General features: G+C 40.0%; 1 protein-coding gene across 1 annotated transcript in view; it reads right to left on the bottom strand.

Annotated features, from left to right (window-relative positions):
* Positions 1-1880: 1880 nt before the first annotated feature.
* The window catches only part of LOC121314575 (PH domain leucine-rich repeat protein phosphatase 1-like), a 106613-nt gene continuing 94929 nt past the window's right edge, over positions 1881-13564 (bottom strand). The window contains exons 14-17 of the mRNA XM_041247993.1: positions 10923-11039; positions 8995-9189; positions 5263-5491; positions 1881-3209 (exon numbers count right to left, since the gene is read on the bottom strand). Coding sequence (XP_041103927.1) covers positions 2013-3209; positions 5263-5491; positions 8995-9189; positions 10923-11039 — 1738 coding nt within the window. The 3' untranslated portion in view covers positions 1881-2012. The remainder of the gene's footprint in view (positions 3210-5262; positions 5492-8994; positions 9190-10922; positions 11040-13564) is intronic.

Genomic DNA, 13564 nt, shown 5'->3' with positions numbered 1-13564 from the left:
TTAATTAGGTACATGTTTATTCTCTTTTCTTTTTAATAGTTTAAATGTTTAAACTATAAGACTAAGTGACGCTGACACATACAGCATACCCATTCCATACACAATTTTCTTTTTTTAATCAAGTGATTTAAATCAACTAACATCATCAATTTGTTATTGGTGTCATTTCATAAAAATAATTCTGTTTTTTTACCATGCTACAATACATGAATGCTGCTGTAGGGGGCAGTAGACCACTGATGTAGACACAGACCAGAATGACTACCTGAGAAGCCAGAGGATTACCCCAGTGCATTTACATGAGCATTAGAATTCCGATATCAAAAGTCATGTGTACAATGCAAATAAAAGATCATTTTAAACTGAAACTAAATTATTTTTTTTTATTTTAATTATTATTATTTTTTATTATTATTTTTTTTTTAACTTGGTCTAGTAGCCTAGACAATTGACACACAATAGATCACGGTCCTGTACAGATGTTCAGAATGAGCTGCAGGGGTTAGTGGCACATGTGTGCCTTCTATTGCTCCCAACATGCTAGGAAAACCAGAAATGTCATAGAAATTTGGTTTTGAAGGCTTGTAAGTACATCCTGACTTTAGTGAAAGTTAGGCACTTGGGTGTTCTTCTAAAAAAAACGCATTGAGCACAACTGGCAACCCACGAGAATAAGCGGAAAATGCCAGCAACAATTGTGACTATTTAAAACATGCTTTCAAAAGTTCTTAATAAATTGATGCAATTGTAAGCGTTGCAATTGCCTGCAGCTTTACTACATCTCATTACAATATTTTTGAGCCCTCATTTGTACAGTTTTTGCGAATTTCTGCAGGAACGCCCAGAATTATTTATTAATTTAAGGCTAAAGCACAAATATGAACTGCGGTTGCAAAACATTAGTTTGTTTAGTACATTTCACACTGCACTTCCGACTTGTTTGCATGTGGTTTGCAACGATTGCGACAGACGCAACACTTTAGTACATCTACCCCATAGGGTTTTTTAAGCTATTTTGCAAACACATTAGGGACAAGGAAAGTGCCTATAAATGTCCTCTTTATATTTCACAAAACAAGATGTCAGCAGCTGAACATAACTGGGTATCTGTTGACACAGCCAAGTCTTTTATCCTTGTGTAGAAGCTCCATCCACCCCCCCATTCAATAAATCAATGACAGTTCATTATTATTTGGAAATTTTAGATTTATTATAATAAAAACTTTGTGTATTCTGTTTCCAGAAGACTCCTTTACAGATAACTCAATACAGTCATGCTGGTGGCAGCAGAACTAAGGGAAACATTAACTGTGAAGGAGTGTGTGTGTGTGCATAGGGGGGAGGGACAGGAAAGGGAAAAAAACAGGCCAGCTGATGAAACAAATCAGTCTCGGTTTTTAAGAAGTTATTGGCAGCCAGCAATACAGTTTCTTTTTTTCCTTTTTCTCATATTGAGTCACTAACATGACATTTCCTTTTCGGGTATCACTATACAACATTTATTCTATTTACAATAATTGGAAAATCACCTGTTCTCTCAGAGAAGATTAGTACATTTCAGTGACTAAGTCACATTAAAGAGTAAGCAACTCCTAGGAGTTAGTCTGTACATTTCTACACATTTCTATGACTAAGGCCAAAAGCCATGATTTAAGAAATAACCTTATTAAAAACACAACCTATATTAATAGTTAAGCATGGTCATATACTGTTTGTTGTTTTTCAGATAAAAGATTCAGCATTAAAAAAAGAACAAATGCCTGGTCCTCTGCAACATTTTTTTTTTATACATAAAATGATATGAGAAGGAAAAAATAAAACTGAATTAACTACATTTGCAAACTATTAACATTAATAAAAAAATAAATTAAAAAAAAAAAAAAAAAACTAGTGTTGATTCTTCTCTCTTTTATTTTACAAAAAAATAAGCGTATTTAAGGGGTGGTAAATTTTGTAAAAAATGAGCTTCAACTTTCTGATGAGCCATCTGTCTGTGCTCTTTCCGTGCAGCATCACAGAGGTGTGTTGTAGTAGTCTGGCATCTGATCCGCTTGACACTGCCTCTGCTGCTGCTCCTGGTGTTGCTTCATGATCTCTTTAACCTCCTCCTCCAACTCAGGAGGGACGATAAACTGATCGTCCGGGTCAGGCTGGGCTGGGGCCGCAAAGTAGCCACCCATCTTTTTGGTGGGGGCGTCCGTGGCCACTTCAATCAGATTGTGGCTCTTCTGCGAGGGGGCAACGGAGCCATTGCCACGCCTCCTGCCCATGGTGCCCACACAGCAGTCCCCCTCCCTCCTGCGTAGAGTCCCAGCCCAGCCCCCGTCACCCTGGAGCTTGACGAGCAGAGTCCTGTCAGGTACCATGCCACTGCCCGTCGTCTCTTCCTCATTGGCACTGATCACGATGTCCTCATCGCAGGCCTCAGCGAGCAGAGGATGGAAGGAGGCCAGTCCCTTCTCCTTAGCCCGTAGGCAGTGGATGTCTACTTCCACCTCCACTCGGCTTCCATTGGAGAAGACACCGGCAATGGGCTCCTCATCTTCACTGTCCAGCCCATTGTCTGAGAAGGCGCTGGAGAAGGTGGCGCTTGAGAGTTGGCGCTGGAAGGAGCCCGAGAGGCAGACAGGGTGCAGGGTACAGCAGCGCTGCTCACTGGGGTAGGCTGAGCCGTTGTGGTCATTTACTATAGCTCCTTGCGGGGGATCATCCGAAGCTGTGGAGCCCACCTCGCTGCTCATCTCTGAGGTGGAGATTTCACTGCTTATCTCAGATGCCATGCCGCTGCTGGAGGAGGGCATGCCCAGCGTGTCTGCCTGCGTTGGCCTGTCCTTGATGACCACGTTCACCGAAGGTGGGAAGATGCCTGGGCTGGGGGGTGGCACCACGTTCAGCTCGCAGCAGCAGAAGCAATCCTCAGTGACGTTGAGCTGCACCACCATGGCGCTGATGCTGTCGTTGCAGCCATAGCTCTGCGCCAGTGTGCACAGCTTTTTGGCAGCTGCCAGGGCATCCGGGACATTTCGCACTGCCTCCACTGCCTCACTCGGAGACACGTTGTCCCACAGGCCTCTGCTACCCAGGATGAAGAACTCGTCCTGAGGTGTCAAGGTGACAGACTGGATGTGGGGACGTGGGACAACTGATGGATGGAGGAAAGAGTAGCCCAAAATCCTGGTGGAGTCCGTCACCCCATTCACTTTGTTGTCCTGCAATTTTAAGTGAAAAATCTTAGATTTTCTTTTTTTACCCCAAGAAATTCTTGATGTCAACAGTTCTACTTAAAGAAGCTATTTAGACCCCCTCACACTAACACATTGGGTTTTCCCTGAATAAATATTTTTAAGTAAGATATAAATGAATAACCATAGTCAATATTGGAACAGTAAACACAGTCTTCCAGGAAAGACCTTAAAGTACATACAGCTAATTCCAGTAAATCTTACCTAATAAGTATTACCATTGCTTTGTAGATCTCACATTTTCCTATATATTTTTTTTTTTATCCGAGCCTGTGACCAGATTTAATTGTCACTGCAACTTAACTATGACATTATACTTTCGAATGCCACTTGTTTTCTGCACTTACACTGAACAAAAATATAAACGCAACATGTAAAGCATGAACTGAAATAAAAGATCCCAGAAATGTTCCATACGCACAAAAAGCTTATTTCTCTCAAATTTTGTGCACAAATTTGTTTACATCCCTGTTAGTTAGCATTTCTCCTTTGCCAAGATAATCCATCCACCTGACAAGTGTGGCATATCAAGAAGCTGATTAAACAGCATGAGAGATCATTACACAGGTGCACCTTGTGCTGGGGACAATAAAAGGCCACTCCAAAATGTGTAGTTTTGTCACACAACACAATGCCACAGATGTCTCAAGTTTTGAGGGAGCGTGCAATTGGCATGCTGACTGCAGGAATGTCCACCAAAGCTGTTGCCAGAGAATTAAATGTTCATTTCTCTACCATAAGCCGCCTCCAACATCGTTTTAGAGAATTTGGCAGTATGTCCAAACGCCCTCACAACCGCAGACCACGTGTAACCACACCAGCCCAGGACCTCCACATCTGGCTTCTTCACCTGCGGGATCGTCTGAGACCAGCCACCCGGACAGCTGATGAAACTGGGGGTTTGCACAACCGAAGAATTTCTGCATAAACTGTCAGAAACCGTCTCAGGGAAGCTCATCTGCGTGCTTGTCGTCCTCATCAGGGCCTTGACCTGACTGCAGTTCAGCGTCGTAACAGACTTCAGTGGGCAAATGCTCACCTTAGATCGACACTGGCACGCTGGAGAAGTGTGGTCTTCACGGATGAATCCTGGTTTCAACTGTACCGGACAGATGGCAGACAGCGTGTATGGCGTCACGTGGGTGAGCGGTTTGCTGATGTCAACGTTGTAAACAGAGTGCCCCATGGTGGCGGTGGGGTTATGGTATGGGCAGGCATAAGCTACGGACAACGAACAGAATTGCATTTTATCGATGGCAATTTGAATGCACCATGATACCATGACGAGATCCTGAGGCCTATTGTCGAGCCATTCATCTGCCGCCATCACCTCATGTTTCATCATGATAATGCATGGCCCCATGCAGCAAGGATCTGTACACAATTCCTGGAAGCTAAAAATGTCCCAGTTCTTCCATGGCCTGCATAGTCACCAGACATGTCACCCACTGAGCATGTTTGGGATGCTCTGGGTCAACGTGTACAACAGTGTGTTCCAGTTCCCACCAATATCCAGCAACTTCGCACAGCCATTGAAGAGGGGTGGGACAACATTCCACAGGCCACAATCAACAGCCTGATCAACTCTATGTGAAGGAGATGTGTCGCACTGCATGAGGCAAATGGTGGTCACACCAGATACTGACTGGTTTTCTGATCCACGCCCCTACCTTTTAAGGTATCTTTGACCAACAGATGTATATCTGTATTCCCAGTTATGTGAAATCCATAGATTATGGCCTAATGAATTTATTTCAATTGACCGATTTCCTTAGATGAACTGTAACTCAGTAAAATCTTTGAAATTGTTGCATATTACGTTTATATTTTTGTTCAGTGTAGTAGTAATATCAGAGCTGGCATTAATTTAATCTGTAAAAGCCATCCATAATGATTTAATACAGAAAATATTGCAAAAAAAAAAAAAAAAAAAAAAAAAAAAAAAAAGGTGTGTAAACAGTTGATGTATTACGCTGGAAAGTGGCCAAGGACTTGTTCCTAGTGTTTTACTTTCTCCTACCTCAGTGACTATGGCTTTGTGCTGCTTAATCCTCTGCAGCTCTTCCTCACAGCTCACTGTGTGCACTGTGGACAGGGGCAGGGGCTTGCCATCTCGGCAGAGAATCGCTTGGCACTTTCCAACATTGGCGGCAGTCAGGGTGAAGCAGCCTCCGGGGTTCATGGGGTCGTGCTTTATGTGGCACAGGACTGCCGAGCCACCCAGCTTCTGCCCAGCAGTCCCAAGTTTCCTGAGGAAAAGCAATGCAGGCTCATTAGACCCCCTGTCAACAATTCAGACACAACCTCCGAGGACACTTTGAAACGGTTTGTTATAATCCAAGAAATGAAGCTCATTAAAGAGTATACTCTCATCTCTGCTGGATACTGCAGTGCCCACAGGGAAGACCACATTTATGACACAGTGTAATATGGGACTATGAAGCCCTGTTGTCAATAACCTGACCCCCCCAGTTTCTGTAAGGCATGATTAAGTGGTCTCTCTCCATGGAAGAAAGCAATGAGAGGAATGCTCTGAAGTGTTGTATCTTAAGAGGTACTTCAACGTGAAGAACAGTATTACAAATAAAAAGCTCAACTGGGTGTCATTATTTTGGAACATTATTTTGATTTTTCTTATATTTAGTGTAGTGGAAGATACAGGTCAGGTATGAAACCAGTCCAAATAGTTAAGCTCAATGATGATGCATATATGCTGAGATACACCACCTTTTGTTTTCTGTAGCCCTATGACAACCCACTTGCATATCAAGATTATACAACTTTTATGGTTTTAGTTTTATGGATTGATTTATTTAAACACATTTTATGGTTTCTCTTGGTTTAAACTCAAACTATTTGCTAATATTGTACAACATAACCCAAAACAACATAAATGTGTGTTGTTCATGTTTGTACATTTATTAAACTGTGAAGGACACAGATTTATTTTACCACAAGTCCTTCAAATCCTCATCTATAAGCTCAGTTGGTTAACTTGTGTTCCACAAGGGGTTTCAGCCCTTCAAAGTTGGGGCAATTTTCAATACTTTCATCCTGAAGCCTTTTTGTGGGGTGAATAAATCAGACAGTAAAGTAGGTAGACAGTAGCACAGTTGCATACAGAAAGTCAGTTATGAGCACATCTGAGCAATTTTAAAGTGATATCTCTTCTACTCTAGAAGGTACATGCACTTCACGCAGGAATTTGACGACTAGACAATTCTTCAATTTTAATGCCCCGAGCAAACCAAAAATACCAAAGCAGTGGTACTTATTTTGCATGAACTCTAGAGAAGACCTACCTGGCTATCTGTACCGAAGCATTCATAGGGCTACTGACATTCTAAATATCATTTGTAGATTACCAAATTAACAAATTCACTCCAAAAATGAGACACGTTTCAAGTATGACTACCACTCCCCTACAAAAGGGGGTGTATCTCAGCAATAGCTTAACTATTTGGCCTGGTTTCATACCTGGCCTGTATCTTCCACTTCACAAAATAAGCAAAATCAAAATCTTGAGGTGGGGATTTTCCTGGATTTTGGTTGATTTGACATGGAATGACTATCACATTTTTTAAGTTTGTAAATTAAATTACATCTGGTTAACCTTATAAATAAAACATCCTACAAACTGTACTTAAGGGATACGCAGTCTTAGAGAGCAACTTGTTATGTATGTGAAATATACTTTTGCTGTTAAGAATCCCTTTGTATCAATTTCTGTTTCAGTCACCACATCCTGGTGACTTTTTAAAACACTCTTGTGGCCTCAATAATGTAATAATGTGTAACCATATATCTGTTACCCCAGAAACACTCTGCCCGTAGTGGATGAAAGAAATACATCCGTAAGAAATACTACAAATGTACTACTTCTTAAATCCACAAGAGGCATAGTTTTACAGTAGGACAGGTTAACACTAGAACCGCTATGTGGGTCAGTCTGACCCATTTTGCATTTACAATGTTAATTACTCTTCCGTTGTAAAAAAAATGATTGGAATACGTCAAGCTGCACTCAGATGCATACAGCAAACTGAAATGACAGGTAGGGCAACAACATATGTGCCTAATATGAAACGTATGTTATATATTCTTTTTTTATATTTCTTAAAAAAATAAAAAAATAATAAAAACACATTTTGGTTTTACAGGTCTGTATGCCAGTTTACACATGTTTACACAATAGTGTTCAATGAAACTGCGTCTGTGTTTACAACACAGCTCCAGGATGCAGGCACAGTCAGCTGGCAGACGCATACGCTCCTCCACAGAGTACAATGCAGCCATCATACTGGAAGTAGTGTTATATTTTCATTTTATCTAGTATTAGAAACAATGATTTCGGTTTTATAGTTTTGTGTGTACATATACCCGCTTACACCTGTACATGGGTATATGTATATACCCGTTTCTTTTGAAATGTGTATTTTACTATATTTTTTCACTTTGTAAATGTGCTGTATATGCGCTCATTTTAAAAATAAAGCCTTTATGTTTAATTTTCTATTTAAATACTTGCAAATGTTAGATATGATGTTTATGAATAAAACATTTCAGTTTTATTTGACAGTATGTCTTTCATTTTCATAACAAAGCAGCTTAACCCTTTGCGGTCCTATGTCCTACATTATAATTTTCCCATTTCCAGTCTGATCTCGGACCCTGTCCGACATCAAAAAGACAACAAGCACAGGTCTCTAGTCGTTTTTTCTCCAGAAAAAACAGAGAAAACCTTTCAGTGGCCGAGTGAGACTGACAGAAGCCCAAAGAAGCAGTATCTGGTAGCCCAATGCACCACAGAGATAGCACGGACACAAACAAAGGAGATAGCTGCTTCCGCATCCAGCGCTCAAAGAATATCACGGACATTTGCAGAGCTTTTTGAGATACAGTAATAAAATAATGACTTGGATCGCATTATTGAGGAGTTTGGTGATAAAAAAAGAGAGGATTTATCAGTATGCATGTCTATAAAGAGGTAAAAAAATACAGCGATCAAGGGGTGGGGCTTGGCTGGAGTTGCAGTGCTGATAACCTTTTTCCATACTCTGCCTTTTAAACCTGTTTTACTCTGAAAAAAAAAAACTTAAACAGCGCACGTAAAATAAACAGCGTGTGTGAAAATAAATTGGACCTGACGCGCCTGACAAGCACTGAATAAATAGACCGCTAAAGGTTAAAAATGTATGAATCAAAGTGACCCGCGTGGCGGTTCTAGGTAGTTCGAAAATCCAGCGGTTCTAGTTTTAAGGTTTACACTCTGCTGTACCACATGTGTATAAATACTACATTAAACTTACATTTGAGCATTTCTAAATCCAGTACTATTGAGTGTTTAATAGTTATGAATGTACCAGATGTTTGACATGATTCTGAGAGCTAGTTTGAGGCCTAGGGGTGTTAAGTCACCAGGATGTGATGACAATCAGAAAGTGATACAAAGTGACTCTAACCAAGAAGAAGAATGCATTTCTTAAGATAACGTTGATATTACATTTCCACACCAAGATGGGCTTTGTGCACAACTTAACCTTGGGAAATAGTAATTGGAAGGTCACCAAGTACAATTCCCTTACAAGCGACAAGCCTCACTTTTCTGGAATGATGAATTCACTTTCCACGAAACACAAGGACATGTTAATCTGCAGATGTTGTTTAAACTTTTCCAGTAAATCAAGACGATGTATAAAAGCTCATTACTCAGATGGCAGTGCCTTTGCAACGAGCCTTGCTGGAAGCCTACCTGTGCATGACGAGGAAGGTGCTAGTCATGTACTCCTCTTCGCTCTTGGACTTGTGCAGCTCCTCCTGCAGGACATCGCTCATGGTACACTGCAGGAGGCTGGGAACTTCCACATTGCGATCCCCGTCAAACACAGCGTACAGAGCCTCTCTGTTATCGTACAAGTTGTTGGCCGACAAGGCAGCCACACACAGCCTGAGAAAAACCACAAAAATGGATTACAGAGGGACTGCACTGTATTGTTTTCAATATTGAGGGGCACAATTCAATAGTGTGGAATGTCCCACAAGGTTACCATTGTAGCATTTTAATATGTGTGTGTGTGTGTGTATATTAACTGAGATGGTGAATACAGTTAATATAGTAAATGCAAAACAATTCAACATACATTAAAATTAACAGACGAGTTGCGTTGTAAGAATTTCGGTTCTTTGTCCTTACAAAATTGTAAATTCAAAAAAGTACAAGAATTCATATAACAGTTCACAAGAAAGTACCCTTTGGGAAATAACAAAATGACACGACTTTACCAGAAAATCCTCTCTACTTGACTTCCTTTCCTTTTCCGTTAGCCCAACCTCTTCTTTTTACCCACCACTTACGTCTACTGCTAACATTTAACTTTTTCTCTGGATTTGTTTTTGAAACAATGACTTTGTATATGACATTATTTTATTCTGTATTTCTGTCTCTGTGGCAGGATGGTAGGAAAGCCCTGCACATAAAAAGGGGACAGGGCAAAGCCCTGCTGTGTAAATATATTTATTTATTTATTTTTAGAATGGGATCTCCCCCTCCGCCCGTGTATGATTTATGTATTTGTTTTTATGACGGCGCAACTGTGTTAGTGTTTGTTTTATGATTTACTGTATTTATGTATGACGACGAGAGCCGTATGTTTTGTTTATTTGAATGTGTTCTGGCAGAGGCGAGGTTGGCAGCTCGTCCTCTGCCAGGAGTTAATAAACTCGTGCAGATTGTGGCCGAGGGGTAATAGAATAATTACGAGCTAGTTAAACCCCTCGGCCTTGGTATATAAGCCTGCAGTACTCAGCACTTGAGGTAGGTTTTCGACAGGAGGAACGAGAGTGAGGAAGGAAAGAGAAAAGAAATTTAAAAACTAAACGTATAGGTTCAGTGAATACAATTGCCCAGCCTGACCTGGGTTTTGTTATTATTTTGTGTTTGTGATTTTGTTTTGTTTAAATCTTTTATTTTGCTCTGTGTGAGCCAAGTGTTTTTGCTGGTTTAAATATTTTATTTATTTTTGTTTAAATAAACGGCGCACCACGCGCCTTTGCCCTGCAGTACCTTGCTGTGTTTTGCTTCCTGCATTCTGGCCTGACGTCACCACACACGGCCAGCCTGTCACAGTCACATTAAACTTGTTTTGCCTGTATACAGATTTATTTAATATTTTAATTTATAAATACAACACCTGAGGTTTCCCTGCCTTCTCACTGGTGTTTCAACCATTTCATTAGGGAAACATTGTTACCTCTTGCACTATTTATTTAAGGAAAACTTTACTTGATAGTTCTAAGTCCACAGCTCCAAATATGAACCTCTATAGCATCTCATTCTTCTGCTGCATCCATTTTTTCTTTGGTAAACTTGCTTCAGTGGAAGATAGAGGCTTTTCAAGGAGCCAAGATGCACTTAAAAACATTGCTTCTTTGGGAGACACTAAAAGCTTATATATACACTCATGTGGCCGCTACCTCTGTCTCCTAGCGACCGTGTCAAGAAACGAAAAGATTTATTTCAAAAGAAATGACTGGGCCTCAGTGTACAAATATATCTTTTAGTGTCAAAGACTCCTGTAGTCTAGAAGTTCTGAACTAACTTTCACACGAGAAAGCAGATCCCTAAGCAGAGACTAGGTTTGTAACTGAAAGGATCTCTGGCAGTAAGTTCTCTGAACTCACTTGTTCTTCACTCCGGAATTTTCTGTGTAGCCATGACTCCAGACTGCTGGTGCACCTGGGGCATCACCGGCTGAGAATGAGGTGGGGGACTGGTCAATCTTAAAGCATCGGATGTTACTGAGGAGGAGATTAACATCAGATATAAAAAGTCAGATATCGCTATAAGAAACATTAGTGATTGTGCACTACACACTATAAAATGAAGAGCATTACTGCGTATAAACATAATGAACTGTGCAATTATTTATTTCAGAAATAAACAATACTGGAAAAATTACATATGGTATATTAGGACAAAAATTATGATGGTTTGATTATTTACAGTAAAACAGAAATGTAACAGTTACAAAAGTATACTGCCTACGTACGATCAAAAAATAGCAATTACATGATTTTATATACAAGCAAACAGTCAAAAGGTTACATAAAATCCCCTGCAAAGATCTTATTAGTAATTTTACATCTGAGAATAGATTTGACATTTAGGTGCAGACAAAATTATGAAAACATCTCTTAAATACACAGTATTTTTTAACCGAAAACATTTGATTCCAAACTTTTATGCAGAAGCACAATTAGAAAGCCTTGTTATGTTCTCACTGCACAAATTTAAAAAAGCAAGCACTGAAACCAGTTTTAAAATAATAATAAAAAAAAACAGGTTTCAAAAGCCTTTACTTCCTTTTGTCCATTAACTGCTGTAACATAAGTAAAAACAAAGAAGAAAAAAGCTAACAAACGACATATATATCACGAAATCTGAGTCCCTCCAGTATACCTATTCTACCTGCTAAAAAATGGAGATCTAGTTTCTTGAGAGTGAGCCCCCCTGTATTTCAGAAACCTTGTTAAAACATAATATGTAACGGGTTTGCCCCAGAGTAACTGGAATTACAGTATTTATGTTGCCTCTTCACAAAGTGTTCATCAAATTGGCTGATAACTATTTCAGGTTTTTACTGTTAGTTAATTACTTCTATTTCCCACCTAGTTATTTTTAAGTTTGCCCTAGATTTTGTCTTGCAGCAGTATTGCTGGAAATGCAAAGGAAAAGGACAACAATTTACAGCTCATCTCTCAAAAAGTCTTAAAAAATCCCAATAAATATACATATAAATCAAATCAGATGTGTTTAAGAATGTTAACCCATAGAATTCAATTTTTCTACAAGCAAGCAGGTAACGATAGAGGGTTAGCTTTCACATATATTCTCAATTGTTAGAGTTTGTCGTGTTTTCTTTTTCTACAAAAGTTAAACCAAGCAAATGAATTTCTGCTTGGTGACCTATAATAGTTCCAACAGCTCACAGGGCAAGTAAACTACAAAAATCTATTGCAAAAGTCTACCGGAAGCCATAATAGTCATCAAACGATGGCTCATGGAAGCCCATATCCAGGAGGGACTGCCCGGCCAGGACTTTCACGAGGGCCGGGGTAAGTCTGTTACTCCAGGCCAGGATTCAGTTCTCGAATGCAATGCCGAAATTAAAATGTTTGTTGCCAGGATCGCATTGTGTAATTGTGAAGTCTTTCGGGGGCGAAAGAAATTAAGGGGGGGGCAGTGTAGCGATCCTGGGTCTGTGCTATAAATAGTCAGCTGTGTTACTGCACTGTCATGTTGTTGTACTGGGGGGGACATGTGCTTGTTTGTACTGTCTGTGTGCAAGAGGAGTGCATCGCGTGTGTGTGTGTGTGTGCGGGCGGTTGGTTGGTAATTGGGGGTTTCCCTAGGTTAAAGGCAGGGTTCGCGCCAAATCAGGGCTCGATATAAGGGAACGCGGGAGCTGGGAGAGGAAAGAATGTTCAAAGTGTGTGTGTGAGAAGCTGTTATGCTGTCCTTGAGTCTTTTTATGTTGGTTAATGTTCAATAAAACCGGCCATTCGAGAACTGCAAGAGCTGTCTGCCTCTCTCATTTTATCCTAGAACCCTAAAATGCTACATTGGTGAATCCACTTGCAAAAGTCTACCGGAAGCCATAATAGTCATTATGAAATGTAACATTGTTAAATTTGTTAAATTCTTTAAGTATATGCAAGACTACAAAGCGGTATATAATTCAATATGTTACCATAACACTATGCAGTAGGTTTTATTTGATTTATTAAGCAATATTAGTTAATTCTATAGGGTCATGCAAAACTTTTGGTCGTAGCTATAATACCATGACATCTGCATATTTACATAACTTTCTTGATTACAATCACACTGATTTAATTGACTTCAGGCAGACCCAATCATGTTGGACTGCAGGACATACAGGTTTCAAACTGTAGAGGGTATTACACTATTTATTTCAATAAGGATTTGATAGGTTAAAATTCTGCAGAATTCTGCAGAATGCTATTTTGTAGAGGAGCTGAAAGGATTTAAACCGTCCGGTTAACAGGCGTTGTGATAGGTTAATAGCTTCTGTGGGGTTAATTGTAACCCCCCCCAATGCATCTCATTCAGGAATTAAATGTTCTTTTGTTCTGTTCCATTGGTGGCAGTGATGTTCCTGCACTCAGTACAAACTAGAAAGTTCAAAAACATCAGCACCTGTAGGCTTCAAAAAGTTGTAGGAGAAAGGGGAAGGTGAATGCTAGCACCACTGAAGCTAGGAAAATTCCAGGAGTAAAGGAGAATAGCTATGGCTTTATCT

This window comes from Polyodon spathula, chromosome 4, assembly GCF_017654505.1.
Source record: "Polyodon spathula isolate WHYD16114869_AA chromosome 4, ASM1765450v1, whole genome shotgun sequence".
Lineage (NCBI taxonomy): Eukaryota > Metazoa > Chordata > Actinopteri > Acipenseriformes > Polyodontidae > Polyodon > Polyodon spathula.
The sequence above is the reverse complement of the archived record's forward strand: the minus strand, read 5'-3'. Positions and strand labels throughout refer to the sequence as shown.